The 18,129-nt window shown below is 36.8% G+C and overlaps 1 protein-coding gene across 1 annotated transcript in view; it reads left to right on the top strand.

Annotated features, from left to right (window-relative positions):
- Positions 1 to 18,129, top strand: part of LOC107096606 (GDNF family receptor alpha-4-like) — a 225,131-nt gene that overhangs the window by 191,073 nt on the left and 15,929 nt on the right. Inside the window, exon 6 of the mRNA XM_015393338.1 lies at positions 1,990 to 2,124. Within this exon, the coding sequence (XP_015248824.1) occupies positions 1,990 to 2,124 (135 nt within the window). The remainder of the gene's footprint in view (positions 1 to 1,989; positions 2,125 to 18,129) is intronic.

Raw genomic sequence — 18,129 nt, 5'->3', positions numbered from 1 at the left:
TAGTGCAATTACAACTTCTGACTGCTGTTATAAAAGAATCCTCCCCAACATTTTGATCAAGTAGAGCACACAAAGGCTTTCAACATGGCTATTGTACTTCAGATACAAACGTAAACAATCAGACAATGTTCAGAAGGTTGTTCAAAACATGAACCTTAAAGAAGTCATTGTAGAAAAGGAAGCATGGCTTTAGTCACACTGGGCAGAAGACAGAAAGTTGGGTGTTTGGATTGAATAATAGACATATTAAATAAAGGTTCAAAGAAATTTAATGGAAACAAATCAAAACGTTTACAGCGGCATGCTCGCCACATCCATTGTGAAAGGTCCTTAGCGTTTAAAACTAGACACATCAGGAGACTTACTCACCTATGAATAATTTACCTGATATCTTTTCAGGCAATTTATAAACATCAGTATGAAGATAGCAAATATGATCAGTTGATTGTGAAGAAGAAAGAAAAACTCTGAGATAAGAGGCAAAAAATAAACTTTTTAATTATATTTGAAGACAAGCCAAACTGCCTTTGTGCTTCTTTGGTCACAACGGTCCATTTGTTTAAAACCCAACCCAGTCAGGAAGATTGGATATATACCCTATGTATGACAACCATTAGAAGGATTTGGTAAAACATCTGACATCATAATGAGACCTGTGCTCAACACCTGATGGGTCCCATTTTAGTTGTAGAGCTACACATTTGGATTGTGCATCCCTACTCAGAACTGTATTTGGAAGGCACCTCCAATTAAATCGATATTCACAACAGTGCCACTGAATTCCCATTTATATTCATGGTGTAACTTTTTTTGTTGTTTGCATTTTTGACATGCTGCTTTGGTGCAACAAGCGAAAGTGTAAAGTTGATGTTACAAACAGAAAAAAAAGAAAACTAAATAGTGAACATTCACACTCTTATCTGGTAAGAGAGATTACAAGACGACAAGCTGGTCACTAAATATAAGCCTTAGATAAATATTTATAAGAAGCATTTGAAATTGGCATAACAAAGATTACTGCGGTTAAAAATGAGGCGGACGAAAAAGGATGCTTCATTTCAATTTCAAGCAACTATTCTTACATCTAATAAGCTGCAATGGTAATAAAATATTTTGAACATACAGTCCCCTGCTGGTTAAAATGTGTATAGAAACTCAATATACATTTTTTTCTTTACTAAAAAAAAACTTCTTCATGCTAATGAAAATTACCTTCAATTTTAACCTACCAGAGTTTTTTTTTTTTTAAGTCAAATCCATGGACAAGTTTCCCAGCCATATGGACCCCATATGCCAATGTTGGCTGGAAATATGTAAACCTAAAATAAAAATATATACAAGGATTTTGCATATTAAAGCTTGGTGCCCCAGCTATTATATTTTTAATAAGGTTCTGTTGTGTTGTAAGATCATCGTTTGAAGTACATAGAGGAAAACTGAACAAACTTTTAACTAATATTTTTTCTCTATTTCTTGATATCCAGTGTTAATGTGCCTGATTTCTCTGTTTCTTTTGACTTATCTTTCATCTATCCAGCTTTTTAATCCATTTCTCTATCCATCTAAATGTGTTCATGTACATGCATGCAAACATCTCTGCCTAAACCTGATTAGACTATTGCTGTGATGATAGAAATGTCTGTTTTATTTGATTATCATAATCAGAGTAAGGTCTTAATCTTTCTAAGTATAACAAGATTAAATCAGTTCTGCCCAAATTGACTTTCAACTCCAGTTTTATCATTTTTGTGAATTGAGTCAGAAACTGCACATACTATCTCATTTTCAAATGTAGATCTCTACTCTGTAAGGAGAACAGCAGGGATTGGGGTAGTTTAAAAAAAAACAAACACATCTAAAAATGCATTTTGTGCATCCTACTGATCTGATTCAGGCAGGGCATAGTGACATGAAGCACTATTTTACCGCAGTCAAACAGTAAAAATCCAGATTTGCCTCATTTTATCTTCTCTTCTTCCTCCTTTGCAGGAAGCACAATAACCCCCAACTACCTTGACAACTCTACTTCCAACGTAGGACCCTGGTGCTCCTGTGCAGCAAGTGGCAATCACAGGGAGCAATGCAATGACTTCTTGGCTTTTTTCCATGACAACGTCTGTCTGAGTGAGTAGCAAGAAGGACATATGGCACGACCCAAACAATAACTGCCTCAGTAAGGTACCAGAACAACTATGAGAATAAAGATACCCTGCAGATCTGTATCAAAAGGTGTTTTTTTTACAGCAGACTTCCACTATAAAAACATGAGTCAGGCTAAACTGCAATGGCTTTTAATTCTTTTTACATTTACAGTTTGTCTTATTTTAAGCACAGAATTGTTTTTTACTGAGATATTATGTGGTTGACCAACCTAAGTGGCGCTTATGTAGGAATTGGAAAAAAAAATCTGACATGCAAAGCTTACGTTTGCATTTTTTGCTCCACATCTATAATCTATAAGCCTAAATCAAATTGAGAGAAGCAAGAATATGTTCTTGCTTTTTCAAATATGGTTGAAAGACAGGCATAAGAAGCTCAATTTTCTATTCATGTGGTGTTGTGGTTAGATCAAATCTAAAATGAGCTGTTTAAAAATAATATGAAGCCAAAAGAGCCAATGTGTGTTAAATGCTCACACAAGCAGTTTTTAATTCAAACACACGTTTAAACTACCCTCCATGCACATGTGTCCCAGTAGATTCTCTTCTACTTAGTGTGCCACAGTTTTTGTCACTCATGTCAACCCTTTTTCACTTTAAGGTGGAACCAACCTAAGACAGTAAACTTCCTGTGATTGACTGCTTTTCAGGAAATCAACGTTAGAAAAACATCTTAAGGCTAATTATTATCATCTTATGGCTAAGAATTATGATGTACTGAAAAGTAGCCAATCATATGCAGTTAACTCTCTTACTGTAGGTAGGTTCTCAGGAGTAGGTTTTTACATATAATTAAGAGTGAGTACTTTTGACAGAATTCTGACTTCACAAACACACTTACTACGTACAGTGGTCTAAATCTAAACCTGATTCTTTGGAGAATATCCGGCAGAAACTACAAAAACCTATACAGTCTAACTGAAGTTTAGGTACTTTCCGAATAGGATTGATGCTTGTCTGTTGTAATCGAACAAAATGTAAACAAATGTAGGTTTAAAAAAAACATATTTTTTTATTCTTTTTTAGAAAAATATATCTATGGACACCATAACATTTCTCATAAAAAATAACATGCAGCTAAACAGCCATGTACAAAAAGCATAACCTGTTCAATCAGCTGAGGCTCTTTTATCTGTTCTTAGTGCTGTAGTACCTCTAACACTTATGCTCTCTTTGAATAGTTTCAGCCGGCAATGGAATTGGCATTGGAGATCTGATCAGTCTTCAACTATTCCGTTAAATCAAGGCACTCTGTGTTCCACCACTTTCCTCAGTATCTGTTCTGTGGATTTAACTCCATTTAATAATGTTTGCTTTTCTTTCACTGGATCAAAACAGAAGTTCTCAGAGGGTATTTTACAGGAAAGAAAAATGTAATATGTTCATTCTTATTATGTGAAATTTATTCCAGAGTGGGTAGGGGCCGTAAACAAACATTAAGTCATTTAGACAGGAATACCTAGAAGGCATAAAATGAAGATCCACATCTAATTATGGCACTAGTATATTTATCTACAGTGTGCAGATGATGATGATGATGATGATGATGATGATGATGATGATGATGATGATGATGATGATGATGATGATGATGATGATGATGATGATGATGGAAACAGGAGAGGTTATGAGCTTAAAAATCCCCTACAGGTCAAAAAATAAATGTAAAAGATTCCTTGTAGCTGAAGGCTGCTCCTATGGGAAGGTTGGGTAACAGACCAGAACATGTTAGCAGTCCAACTAAGAAGAGCATGACAAGAACAGAGTAAGCTGGTCCTGCAATATAAATGAATCCACAAAAGGCTATGCAAGAAAAGGCAATTATAGAATAAAGTCAGCTGAGAAAATCAAGAAAATTGTGTTAGTGCGAAAATGGGAGAAAAGAAAGAACCCTGTTTAAGGTCCTAATTTATGTGAAAACTAATGCTGAGATTTTTTTTTTTTTTTGCTTGTAATTATTATGCTTTTTATGTTACAATCACAAATTTTAAAGTGTTTTTTGTTTGTTGCCATCCAACAATGTGGTGTGTCATTGTAGAGGAAGCAAAAGGATACATAGTTTCCTTTTTTCCAACAACTGAGAGCTTAATTAAACCCTTTGAATTGCCTATGTTGGAACAGGGACACATCTGTATAAGAAAGTATGAGTAATGGAGTTTGCTAGTGGGCCAAGAAATCACAAATAATGTCCAGGAAAGAGAAAGCTAACAGCTTACTGATCTTTATAGATTATAATTAGTAGTAATTCAAAGCAAAATCATAAAAAAAGGAAAAGGGGATGATTTAAAATCGCAGGGAAGAGAAAACAACATAAAATGACTAAGCTAAGAACACCCCTCTTTAAAAAACAATGGGAACACAGACACCTTCCTTTAAGACCCCAGACTCCAAAGTCAGTCCTTAAGATGCTTTTACATCAGACGTCAATTTCCTACCCCAAGCAAAGACTATACATGTTGTCCCTATGTAGAGGGTGGCTCAGGAGCACCTTGAGACAACAAGGTGAACGACACAATTTTAGCGAGGGGAATTACACATTTTTAGCGATTACTGTGAAGAGCTCCGCTGCACCTGCAAAGACTAGGAGGTGAAAATAAAGATAAAAATTCTGAATTTTGTAGATATTCACATCAGGTAAAAAAAAAACATTCATGGACCAGATGAGGCTTTGATAGAGGGTGAAGGAGGATAGGGTTTTTTTCTATCAAAATGGAAGATAGATAAAATAATGTTAAAAATTAGATAGTAGGGAATGCTCTTAATGGCATGGGATGTTATTGCCATTTAGCCTAGATGGATGTCTTCTTTTCTTAGCTCCAGCGCAGGTGTTCTCCGTCTAGCTGTCTTTTCCAATCTACCAATGTCCATCTTGATTGATTGATTGATTGATTGATTGATTGATTGATTGATTGATTGATTGATTGATTGATTGATTGATTGATTGAATTGATTGACTGATTGATTGATTGATTGATTGATTGATTGATTGATTGATTGATTGATTGATTGATTGATTGATTGATTGATTGATTGATCTCNGATTGATTGATTGATTGATTGATTGATTGATTGATTGATTGATTGATTGATTGATTGATTGATTGATTGATTGATTGATTGATTGACTTTATTGATCTCACAGTGGAGAAATGTACTCGCTACATCAGCTCAAATAGTCAAAGGACAACAAGAAGGTTCCAAAGGATACAGGATTATTATACAGGGTTAACTTTTATCTCCCGCTGTTACCTCCAAATCTAACCCTGTTCAGTCACAATGTCAATTTACCGCTGTTCTCCTCCGTTTTATTGCTCTTGCTCTTTGGGTCCAGAGGACATCAGGGCTGGTCACCTCATCCTGGTTCTGGTGTTTTCTCTGACGGGGGTTCTTGCTCTGATTTCCTGCTGCTCCTCTGTGAGCAAAGTGGAAGCATCACCAGAGGAGCTCCTGGATCAGGGGGCGCCAACAGCTTTGTTTGGCTTTCCAAAGTAAATAAACCACCCTGAAATTCAGGTCTGCCATGCAGAAGTGAACCAACAACAAGCAGAATTTATGACAAAGTAAAGCCTTTTGCCCACTGTGCAACCTGCTTTCTGTGAATCTCTGGCCAAATTTCTAGGAAACAAAAGCCCACGAAACAGGCTATTATTTTTGCAGGTTTTAAGCTTGATTTAAATGCCCCATTGGAGCCCATTATTTTTAAATGGCTCATTCCAATCCTCTGCAGAGCTTGTTGACATACTGAAGAATTAATTCAGCCATTTAAACAGTGCCACAGGAGCCAGCTCCCATCTAAAACTTACAGAACATTGGCTTTTCGGGGTTGGAGCTGGATACCTCTGCTTTGAGTACACCTGAGCCACAAAGGGCTGAAATTAACAGAAGTTCACTTTATAGACTGGCAGTGGTATAATCTGTGGTACAAGATACAGTGGTATACCTCATATAGGCACTTTAATATTTGTGGTTTTAGTATAACCACCTAAAAATAAGCAGAGATATGTATCAATCACTGTGATATTTATGATGATGAATCATAGCAATGACGACTTAAATGACAATGATTTGTATGACACATCATGTTATTTGTCATGCATTGCTCTTCCTGTTACTCTTTTCACAGATGATCAGCCCCCTCCATCCCTGTGTCTTTAATGTCAAGCCATGAATGACATAGAGTCTTGTGCATCTCTTCAGCAAAATGTGAAAATCCAGGCAAGATTTATGACTAGATTGTAAACAAATGGGCTGTTTTCCAGAAGTAATGATGAAGTGCAAATTCCCACAAATGTGAAAATGGCCTCAATTGTCTTTGAAGTCATTCTGTTCTGTACATTTATCCATCAGTTGTTTATAGTCTCTTCTCCTCACTGGTTCCCAACCCCAGTGTTCCCTGTGTAGCAGGTTACATGTAAAAAGGTTGCAACTTCATAACAGATTTTTTTTTTTTGTCAAAGTAAAACCACAAATGTTTGATACTTCTCCCTACTTTCAAACCAAAAAAGAATCTTAAAAATACCTAATTGCATTGAGAAACTAATACTGTCAAATTTTTAAGAGTTTTGTGCATTAAGAGACTGGAAGTTCTGCACATGCTTCTTTGCAATAGTTATATGCCAATTTATACAAAAATAGTAATGCCTCTGATATTTGAATATTTTAGCACCAAAATCAGTTCTAAAATCTGGGTATTGATGCTTTCAATACTACCGTAATTTAAGAAATGAATGTAAATGAATAAATGAATCAGCTAAATGCACTCTTTCTTGAGAACCACTTTTCTTGCGCCTGGTGTCTGGAAAGGCTCAGTACGTAATTTCAAGCACAGTGTCCTGCCATTGCTCAGCTACTTACAGACAGGAATAGATTATTAAATAAATGGGTGATATTGAACATCAGAACTTTGCAATATAACTATTAAATTTAATGTGAGATCGGGCAATCAAAACAAGGATTTAAAAAAGCATCCTTGGCTTAAAATAAAAGTGAGATTAAAAGGAGGGATAGTGCCATGCATATTACTGATTTTAAATACCCTGAAGATGCTGACTTGTATATGGATCTCACATTTGCAAATAAAAATCAAGATGCTTTGATTATTTAACTCCTAAAACCCATTTTTAGGAGCATTGTTATACCCATATAAATATTTTTCGCCCTTATTTCTAATATAATACAGGTAGGCCTGTGGTGATGCTGGAGGCCCTTTTTAGTTTGACATTGTTATAACAGATAAACCGCAGCTTATGTCAGAAAAGCTTAGCCACTGATTCTCTGCGGTCTTTGACTTTGTCTTGTAGCTTTTATTCATCAGCCAGAGGCAACAAGACTGCTTTGATGTGGGGAGATCATCCCTCGGAATGAATGATGCTCTGGTGACAGAAGAATGACACTGGTGACTAAGTATTACAAATTGTGGCTGCTGGTTTCAGAAGCAGTGAAGTTTGTTTTGGGTTATTATTTTGTCTAACAATAGGAGACACAATCCTACAAGGCTGTCGCTGTGAGTAACAGCATTAGTGATGAGCCAGTGACTCCAAAGGCGGCACAAACTGTAACAGACGTCATGTGGTGACAAAGAGCAAGGTCGCAGCTTGTTACATCTGTATAAAGATGCCATTATTCAGGTCCAGTTTGGATAAGGCTGCTGTAAGACAACTAGGCTGATTTCAGAAGTAATTGCAGCGTCACAAAATATATCAGCTCTGCCATTTGGTAATTTACTTTTTCATAGAGTCCAAAAAGAAATCTAATGTTCCAAAAGAATACCGACATCTCAATTCAGAGTAAATTGTTTTAAAATGGTGCAAAGACAGAAATATATTAATATAATATATAATATTCATGGTAAACAAAGGTTTGGATATTCTGTGAAAGGAAAACACTTAAAATATTGCTTCAGAGTGTAAATATGTATATCAGTTAAACCCAGGGCTGTAAAAATAGTCATTTTGAGAAAAAAAAAAAAAAGATGCTTTAAATCAGCTTTATGCCATCAGGCACTTTATAAAAGCTGTACAACAGAGAAAAAAGGCCATTGCAACTTTGGTATGTTGAATCTAACTGATGCAATGGGAGCAGGATTAAAAATAAAAGAATCTGCCGTGACGTAATCCTAACATAGTTTGCTGTTTTGGCTTGGACTACACAGATTGTCCAGTTGATTTTTTTCTAGTCTTACTTTACTGGGTAAAATAAAGCGGGCCTTTGGATAATTAAACATTCCTTTTCCTGATCCAAAGCCATTCCTACAACTGGCACCGGTACAATAAACCATTGTAATGACGTTTTAACAATCCTTTCAGAGTGCTTAAAAATGTGTGAAGTAGTGTTTCTATAGACCCGCCAGAGGACGCGTTTGACTACACCGATGTCACAGCTGTGTTTTGTCACATGACTGCTCTCACCGGACTCACTGATCACTAGAGCCCCCCCAACATACTGTAAAATTATGTACATTTTTAACGGATAATCCACCATTACACACAATAAAACTGCTCTAGACGCACTCCTTTCTATTTGACCTTTAAACTTGAAAGATACCACCTCAGCCTTCATCTCTGTATTTGGGTCTTTCAAACCGCCACCCGACCTGAGAAATAGTGATTTGTTTTCTCAGCTTTTTAGTTTCGTGTGACACACCATAAAGGTAAGCAGAGCAGGAAAGTGCCTTTACCTCAGATTATCAAAACCAACCATTTTCCATCCTGATCAAACAAGGTTCTCGATTGTTTTTCTGTTTTTCTTGTCCCCAGTAGCTTAATAGTTAACATTTTTTGTCAGATATACAATTTTCAACCTATTACACTTCTGTTGAAGAGGTATGCACCGGACTGAAATAAGTTAAACTTAATATATGGGAGAACATGCATGTGACAAAATCTAACTGAATAACAAAAGAAGAAACAGAAGGACAGAAAAGAAATCTCTAGAGCCTGCTTAGATCTGTTCCTTTTGTAAGATGTCTATTATAAATAGAGTAAGGGAATAAGTTTCAAGATAATTGATGCATGTATAGCAAGGCGAGTCCTTTTTCAATACTGTTGGAGGTCATCAGTTCGAAGAGTGTGATATTGAAACTCTCATTGAGGTCTCTTCCTAGTTTATAACATTTTTAAGTATCTTATCTTAACCACTACTACACATAAACATATTTCTGAGTAATATGTACTCAGATTTAAGATTTTACTTAGATACGGGAAAAAAAATTGGTCCCTCTTTTACTCTTTTGATAAAGCTATTTTTAGGAGTAGTTCTGCAGAGTTAGGGAATTTAGACATTTTTGTTGCTGTCGCAACCTCAAGAACAAGGTTGGTTTTGCCTCAGAATATTCATGCTTCGGGAGAATCTCAGCTGCTGAAGTCTACACCACTATAACACATGTCTCTGATGGTCCATTGAGATCAGTTGGGGGATGGAGACACATAGAGCAAGCCAAGCAGGACAGCCAGATAGCTAAACATAGAGAAGCAGACATAAATAAGAGCTCACTCTGTGCTCTTGTACTATTTGGAAAGACTGCAAACACCAGAGGAATACATTGCTACGAGGGTGGGACCGCTCCACTAGGATCATTTACAGGGGAAACACTGCAAGTGAGCAGAAGTGGCTGCATGTTGGACTGTGCAAACCGCCAGAGTCCAACTGCCCAACTACAGTGTTAGGTTTGTAAAGTATCTCTGCTTTCCCAACCCAAACAAGTCCATCTAAATTTGTCCAGTCACACCCAGTAAGAAAAATGATCTGTCCTGACAGTGTGTCAAAAACAAGCAGTGAGACTCTCCAGGATGGCACTGAGAGAACAAAATGCCTCAGTTCTCAGCATTTCCATCAGTATAGATGGATCACCAGACAAGTCCGAACCAATATGGCGGAGAGAGGAGAAATTCACTTATATGCCAGCTCCAACCAAATTCTCTCTGCTTACAAAGGGGAAAGGACATACATCTTTCCTGTTCCAGTGGGCTTTAACAGATGTCCTTTCCTGTGCACCAGTCATTAAACCCCTGGGTAGTCTGATCATTCTTTGTCTCCCAAGTTCACTCGCAGCTGGAGATGTCTGGCTATCAAGAAAATGTCCTGCAGGCTTGTGTTGTTCCTGAAATGAAAACAGAGAATATGCTGCTCAACTGCAGGCAAACCTTGACCAGTTTGGACTTTTTAGGAGATTGAAGGCTTGCAGTGCTAGTTTGCAGGGCATCAGATGTCTTCACCCACAGAGAAATATAGAGAAAGTCTTTCTTCAAAGAGAGTACAGTATGCTAGTTGTTAAAGAGTTAAACCTAGTGGAGATGTAGCATTCTGACATAGTGACTTGACTATGTAAAAAGCTTATAGATGACATGTGTCGCTAATTGGTGCTGTAAAAAATAAACTAATCTATATTCTATTTTCAGTCATGACCATATTATATTATAATGATAAGGTAATGATAAGTTGAGATGGCAGGTGTGCATGCACACACAGTGACATGTGGATTGATACTAAAATATAGCTAGCTCAAATTTTGGGCCCTAAAATCAATTTCTACATTCAACTTTCAAACTACAATCAATTTAAATTATGTATGTTTCCAGGAAAATTGCCTAAATGCAAAAATTTGATGGCAACTACTTTTCTTCTGTGTAATGAGTCACTACCTAATGCCTTGCACAATGTGATGCGCTGTTTAAACAAACAGTGGCAGAAGTCTACAAAGAGTTATTTTATTAGTTTAGTAGTTTTTTGTAACATGACAACCTCATCAAATATTGCAGGTTTAATCACAACACAGAATATGCAAAATTGATGATCAGGACAGAAGCTGAAGACAACAGGTGTTGCTGCTGCTGGACAAAGGCAGATAGGGTGCGAGGATATGCAGAGCTTCATGTGGCACTAAGCACGGCTGCAGATTGAGTCGCTCAATACATGTTTCCAACATGTGCATCCATTAATTCGGCTTTTTACAGAGGCAGAAATGCTTCATTTAAAAAAATATTTCCTAACAAATTAATAATTTCAAGTTGATAATGATGACCATACTGAACAATTGTTGTAAATTAGATTATCTATGAAATTGATAGAAGTCTTGATTTTCAAATGAGCAACTTGTGTCATGTGGACTCTCTCTGGCTGTTCTTGTGTGCTATTTACTGTAAGCTCCTTAGTTCCATAGAGACTGAAAAAAAAAAAAAAAACGAAAGAAAAAAATCAAATCTGACTGGCCTCATTTTCCTGTCTTATAGGAAAAAAGAAAGCTCTTCCCGTCTGCATAAATGCTGGAAGTGAAGCGTTATATACAACATAATAAGGATGAACAAGTGTCTAATGGGAATGGTGATTTATAAAGCAGTGATGCATGTTGAGCTCTCATCTCAAACCAAAGTCTCTGTAGCCAAGCAGCACTCAGCTCATTTGGGGTAGAAAAAATAATATTATTTTGGTAAATTATTTTACTTATGACATGAGGATATACAGTTGTGCTCATAGTACTACATACCCCACTGGTATGGAAAATATATGCATGAACTTACAAAAATACCCGGCTGTTAGCCCCATGTATCGTTGTATGAGTTTATCTCTATCGAACTATTAAGTTTCCCTTAAATTAATCACAATGGCAACAGAAAATACACAAGGTCCTCTAATGCCTAGCATTGCTGCGTTTAACATCACTGGCAACTTCATTTTTCTGCGGTAGTTTTGTAAAAAGCTTCTAGTTTTTGTAAATCTTTGGCCTAAGGTCAAGAGGGTCTCTGTACCTTCTTTTTTTGTTTTACAAATGGAAAAATTGTTTTGGTCAGAGGCCTATAAAGTTATTCACATAAAGAGCATTTGTGGTCGTAACTATAAATTTACATTTTAAGTCAATCAAATTTATGTAATTTACAATGCATCTTAAGATGCATAATGCATTTTACAAACACAAAGAGATCTGGTGTATACAAAGACTGTATGTTAACAAACTTTACATGTATTGATACAAAGTCAATTACCATCTCTATCGTAGTCATAACATAATGCAGGCAAGTCCATTGTATTATGCCTATTGGGAAAAGACATCCAAGTCTATTTCTTAAAGTCCCTGTCTTTGCAGCAATCTCCCTGTCTGGACAACTAGATGGAGACAATGGAAAGTTATTTGCATGAACTGTCTATTGTCCATTGCAGTTTATCTAAGTTTGTTTAAGTCATTAGTCCTTAACTTTGCATCAACTGGGAGTCTGAGAATACAGTGCGTGGACACAAGCTTAAAAAATTGAAGCTCTGATATAGTTGTACTTTCCAAGCTTACATGTTTGCATTTGTAATTTTTGTTATTTCACAATATTCGATCACAGCTAGAAACCTGTATGGTAGGTAGTAAAATTTGAAGGGTGAATAATACAATACACAGCACGTGGAAAGAATAGATTATTCTGTTTCTTTTGTCGTGCAGAAAAATGGAGTCAAACATTAAAAGCGTGTATATGAAATATAGAGATAGAGGTACAAAAACATACAGTGAATAGCAGTAATACCTGCAGATAATGAATACTTGGAGAAATATTGGAGAATGTATTAGAGAGAGAAAAAGTTGTCATTTTACAGTATGCTCCAGCAGGTTAACCCTATAACAGCAGAAAAAAAAAATTAGATTAATCTAATCAACTCTAAAATCTGGATTATGCATGATGCCTCTAAATCCCTGAAATAAAATATATTGCAGACAAAGTTTTTGCAGTAGTTAATACTCTATACTGCTTTTCCCCTCTGTACCCAACGTTCTGGCTGACTCTAGAGGGCGTGTAGGGAGCAGCCTTAAAGCTTTCAACACCAAACCACGTAGAAGTTTGGTTTTTGTTATCCAAAAGTTACAGTCATTTCTCTCTAAGAGTTGTTCACAATCCATCGTAGTAAGTATTTATGGGCCAAATCAAAAGAGGTCTACAGATCTCCAGTAGGAGCTATCACTCATCCGTAATGATTATTCACCTAGGACTGTCTCAGTAGATACAAATATTCTTTGGTGCATGGTAAGGAAAAAACAGGCTGCGTGGAAACGAAGTGCAGGGACTTGGAAGCTAAAAGGGCATAATTTAGCAGCACCAAACATAAACCAACCTCAACTGTAGGCTGTATCAAAAAGGAAAGATTTAGTTTTCTCAAAGGTAGACAGGAAATCTGCAATGGGAGAAGTTTGTTATAACCAACAGATATGTCTTCTATTGGGCTTTTAAAACTCTAGAACCACCAATAAAGTCTAGGAGCAAAGTGCTCTGTTAGGAACTAAGTGATCAGATCTCTGATGCATGATGGAGCTGATTTGTTAATGGCTTTATATGTATTGTATTCTAGATATAACAGGGAGCCATTAGGAGGAGCTGGTTGAAGAAATATGATCTCTTCCTTTAATTCACATTAGAACTATCGTTACAGCATTTAGGACAAGCTGAGGGCTTTTAATTTAATTTTGTGGACTTCCTGTTAAAAATAGCAATAGTCCACCCTTGAAGAAAGAAATGCTTATCAAGTTTTTTTTTTTCTGTATTTTAGTGTCCTATCTTTGCTTTTAATTTCATTGCAGCTGTTTCCCAGGGTTCTTTCTGTAACATTTAGCATGGAAACATAGTAACTTTGGAGGACTAAACCATGCTCCCAGTTTTTAACTGCTTATTTTGCATCTTGAAACAGTCCTACATTAAATTTCTTTCTTTTTTTTCCTTTTTTATTTTTTTGCTAGTTGTGAATCTCATGTGAGGTTATTTGCAGTTTTATTTCCTTTTTTTGGATCCAGAACATTCCCAATAATAATAATGGCTAAGATTGGATTTGTTTATAACAGAACCTGTACTTTTGCACATCTTAGGTACAGTTTAAACAAAAGTGGTTTCGTTTTCCAATACTGGGATATATTTTGATAACTTATTTTCTGCTTTATAAAGTTCAGCTCTTTAAAAAGTTCCTCATACAGATCCTTTGATTTCTTTGGCTTTTGATGTTGCTGACTAAATCCAGCAACATCTTTGCAGAACTCATTTATGGGTCTGTGAAGATTCCAGAGACCCACTCAGATTTTTAACATGCACACTAATTACAAGTAAATAGATCACAGGGAAAAATGTTTACCTTTACTTTCCATTTGAACTAATCTGAATTAACTTGTGGTTATGTTATTAGACTAAAGCATCCAGGTTTACAAACTTTGATTAGATGTATTTGGGTTATATCTGTGGACATGTCATATTTTAAAAAGAATAAACAGGTTTGTTTATTAAATATTAATTTACCACTTGACTTAACCCCTTGACGACCACTCTTGTAAATATACAACAAACACTTTATATTACATACTCAGCTAAGATACAGTAGTTGTAGTAGTAGTAGTCCCAGTACCCTTTGGCAAGCTCAACTGGTTCCTATCAGTGTATGTTATCATTTATCTTTATAACTGTTGTCATATATCATAATATATATTTAAGGTCAAGGGGTTGCTTTGCTTAAGCCTTCCAGTTCTAATTGCATGTGTATGTCACTGAATTTCATTGGTCCAAAACACTTCTGTATCAAGCCAAACCCATCTGCTGGCTCCTGGCAAGAGGTATTTACTGGATTTTTTTTTTAACTCACAAATCTTGCGAAAATTAATTTTACTTCCAAGGTAAGCATGTAGTGACAGTGGAGAGAAAAAACACTCCCTTTTAAAAAGATGAAACCTGCTGCGGAACCATGTTCAGTGTGAGCGGACTTCTGCCAAGGCCGAATGGGGGTTCAAGGAGTCAGAAGAAGACATATAGGAGGAACATAGAAGCACTGATCCATAAATGGTTTCTACAGTTATAATGGGAAACTACATCCATCCAAATAGGAAACACTTAATCAGATTAGCTTTGAGAGAATTTTCTTGTGAAATGACAGGAAAGAGAGCACATACAGTTAGTAACAGTTAACACCGAGCACATATCTACAGTATGTCTAGGAGAAAATGTGACTTAATTATTAAAAAATGCCTAACTCTGTCATCAATAATCAAAGGTGTTGATTGCAGCAGCCTGGCTGATATTTCTTATCAGGTTGGAATTGCAGTCAAAAGGGAACAGGGCAGATTAAGCTAGTATGACAAGAAAAAAAGCAGAGAGAGCTTAAGGTCAGGGGTTGAACTACAGGACCAAATAAGAGAGTAGAAATAGGATAAAGCAGGATGAAGAAAAGTGGTCCTCATGTCTTCCACCAGTCTTAGCCTATAAAAACATAACAGTAGATACAGTAGCTCAGTATGTAAACATTGAAGACCAAATTGGCCATTTGAGAAATGGTTGGTGTTTTAATTCTGCCAACAATTTCAGCCAACACCTTTCTGGAGATTCTAAAATCTCCGGAAAGTCTATCAGCTACTAAAAGACTCCAGCTTTCTTCGTTCGTTTTACTGTACCTTTATCGATTCAAATAACTCGTTTTAGTGGCCTTCACGGTTAAGCCTTGACTAAATTCAGCTTTGTTTTCAAGCACCTTCCCTTGTGTGTTGGCCAGCTTGCTGAAACAGGACTTCAGATGGCCTTTGATGACTTTGTAATTGAGCATAATTTGGTTTCCTGCCTCCGAACTAATGAGGCAAAAAGAAAGAACAGCAGCAGGGAAGAACACTGTTGTTTGCAGACAGAGGAGAGGAAAACTGCTGAGAAAAATGGCATGCTTCAGAGTGAGCACTCTCAGGTCTTAAAAAACATCTGTCACCCTGTCTTACCTCCTCATCGCAGAGATAACAGGCAAATCACCATGCAGAACAATGACTCGGGACTTCTTCATTTTCTGAGAGCTGAGTGTGTCAGGCACAAAAAAAGATGAGGACAGATGGAGGTGAAGCTAATTTATTCCTGCAATTATTTGAAATTTTCTCTGCAAGTCAAATTAGGGAGTGTAATAGCAAAAAGTGAGAGCACCCATTTATACATCAGGTTAGGGACAGTATGGTATGCACTGGATGTGCTCTGCTGCTGCTGGCTAAACTGTGAAGTCAGTATATTAAAAAAAATCCTTGGGGAAAAACTTTAAAGTCAAAGAGATATGAGTGGAGGTGCTTAAACAGCAGTGTCCATTGATTTACAAAGGAGCTGTCACAACAGCTAACCGCTGAAGATATCAATTGGCACTTCGTCTCAGCATGCTAGCGGGTGGTGAACAGCTGGAGTTGTAGCTCTCATCCTTGTGCCTGCCAGGATATTGCTGCGTGTTACTGAAGGGTAACTGCACATTTATTGCGATCCAGCGTACTTTCCCACCTGTCCCACCAACACTGTTGACCCACAACACCAGTAGTATGCTGATCCACAGGCTTATCTGCAAGCTCCATACATGTGCACCATACATGTGAACATAGTCACAGGGATCTTGTCTTCCCCTGTGGTTTTCGTACTGTCTTGCAGGAATTTCTTTGCCTTTAATTCTTCTTCTTTTTTTCTTTTTTTTCTTTTTTTTTACATATTACATAAAGTTTTGATAAAGCAACACTTATTAGAACATAACTGGTCTGGGGGAAATATTATATTGTGTTTTTTTTCTTTAACAAAAATGTAAAACATTTGGGGCTGCTCAGTGGTACAGCTGCCTTGCAGCAAGAAGGTTCTGGGTTCGATTCCTGGCCGGGGGTCTTTCTGCATTGAGTGCATGTTTTCCCTGAGCATGCGTGGGTTCTCTCTGGGTACTCCAGCTTCCTCCCTCAGTCTAAAAACATGACTGTTAAATTAATTGGCACCTCTAAATTCTTCTTAGGTGTGAGTGTGTGCGTGAACGGCTGTTTGTCTCTGTGTTGCCCTGCAACGGACTGGCAACCTGTCCAGGATGTACTTTTGAATAAAGGTCTTGCGTAATTCTTCGCTATTTCGCTCAGATTCAGTTAGCTTGGAGGGAAAACCACTAGACATAGGTCTGGATATTGTTCCCTTCCTAGCAAAAGGAAACACTTTGACCCAAACTATTTCATTAGCAGCTCTGGCTGTTTATTCAGATGAATTTAAGTTTCAAGTCTCTTTGCAGCTATTTGAAGTGCTTTTGACCTTCTTTTCTCATTTCAAATATGTATGCTAAAATAATATTGGTAAAATACTGTTGAAATTCATTTCATGGCACTAAAATGAGCAGCATATGTTTAAAATGTCCGAAGGAAAACACATTCAGATTACAATTTTTTTATTTTGTTGCACTCATATGACGTAACGATGGATTTTTGGCAGGTAAACTGAATGCTTCTACAGTGGCTGAAAACATAGACAGAGTGAAGATCAGCTGTTTCCACTGAGAGACTTTAGTCACCAGAAAGAGGTGAAGCAGAGTCAGTAGAAGAGTGTCAACCATCAGAATATAGAGCTTTTGGAGCCTCTCGCAGAGCAGACCTCACCACATGGCAATGAAAATAAAAACACAAAGAGGAAGAAGAGCGGTGCGGAGCAGTAACAGCAGATACAACACATGATTTTAGGACTGATTTTTTATTTGTTCAACTTTGAAATTTGCTGTAAGGGGGGTGCAGCATGGTGCTAGGTTTAAGTGTGTGACCAATGTTCAGAAGCTTTGGTCCTCGTTGTCGCAGGTTTGAGTTCCAGCCTGTTGACCTTAGCAGATGTCTTCCCCCTCTATCTAATCCAAAGATAAAGTCCAATAGCGCCTATAAACTAACCTTCAAAAAAGAAATCTGCTGTGATGGATTTTTGTTTACCATATGTATTTAAGTTACAGTCTTAAAATTTGTTTTTATTTATTTCAATAATTTAACACATAAAAGCAGCACTGTAAAAAATAAAACAATACAAGTCCGTTCTTAAAATTACAAAATATCTTCATCCTCAAACATATATATCTACAGGCTATGTTCAAAACAAATAAAAGCATAAATCAGTGGAGTAATTGAGGATGTCTGCATACAGACTTTAAGCAGAACATTTTTTGTTGGAGTTTCTACTGCTTCTGGGAATGAAATTAACAGAAAATAGCAAGAACCCCCAAAAAAAGCTAT

Source organism: Cyprinodon variegatus, unplaced genomic scaffold (genome assembly GCF_000732505.1).
Source record: "Cyprinodon variegatus isolate N-32 unplaced genomic scaffold, C_variegatus-1.0 Scaffold637, whole genome shotgun sequence".
NCBI lineage: Eukaryota > Metazoa > Chordata > Actinopteri > Cyprinodontiformes > Cyprinodontidae > Cyprinodon > Cyprinodon variegatus.
This window is presented reverse-complemented; position numbering and strand designations above follow the sequence as displayed.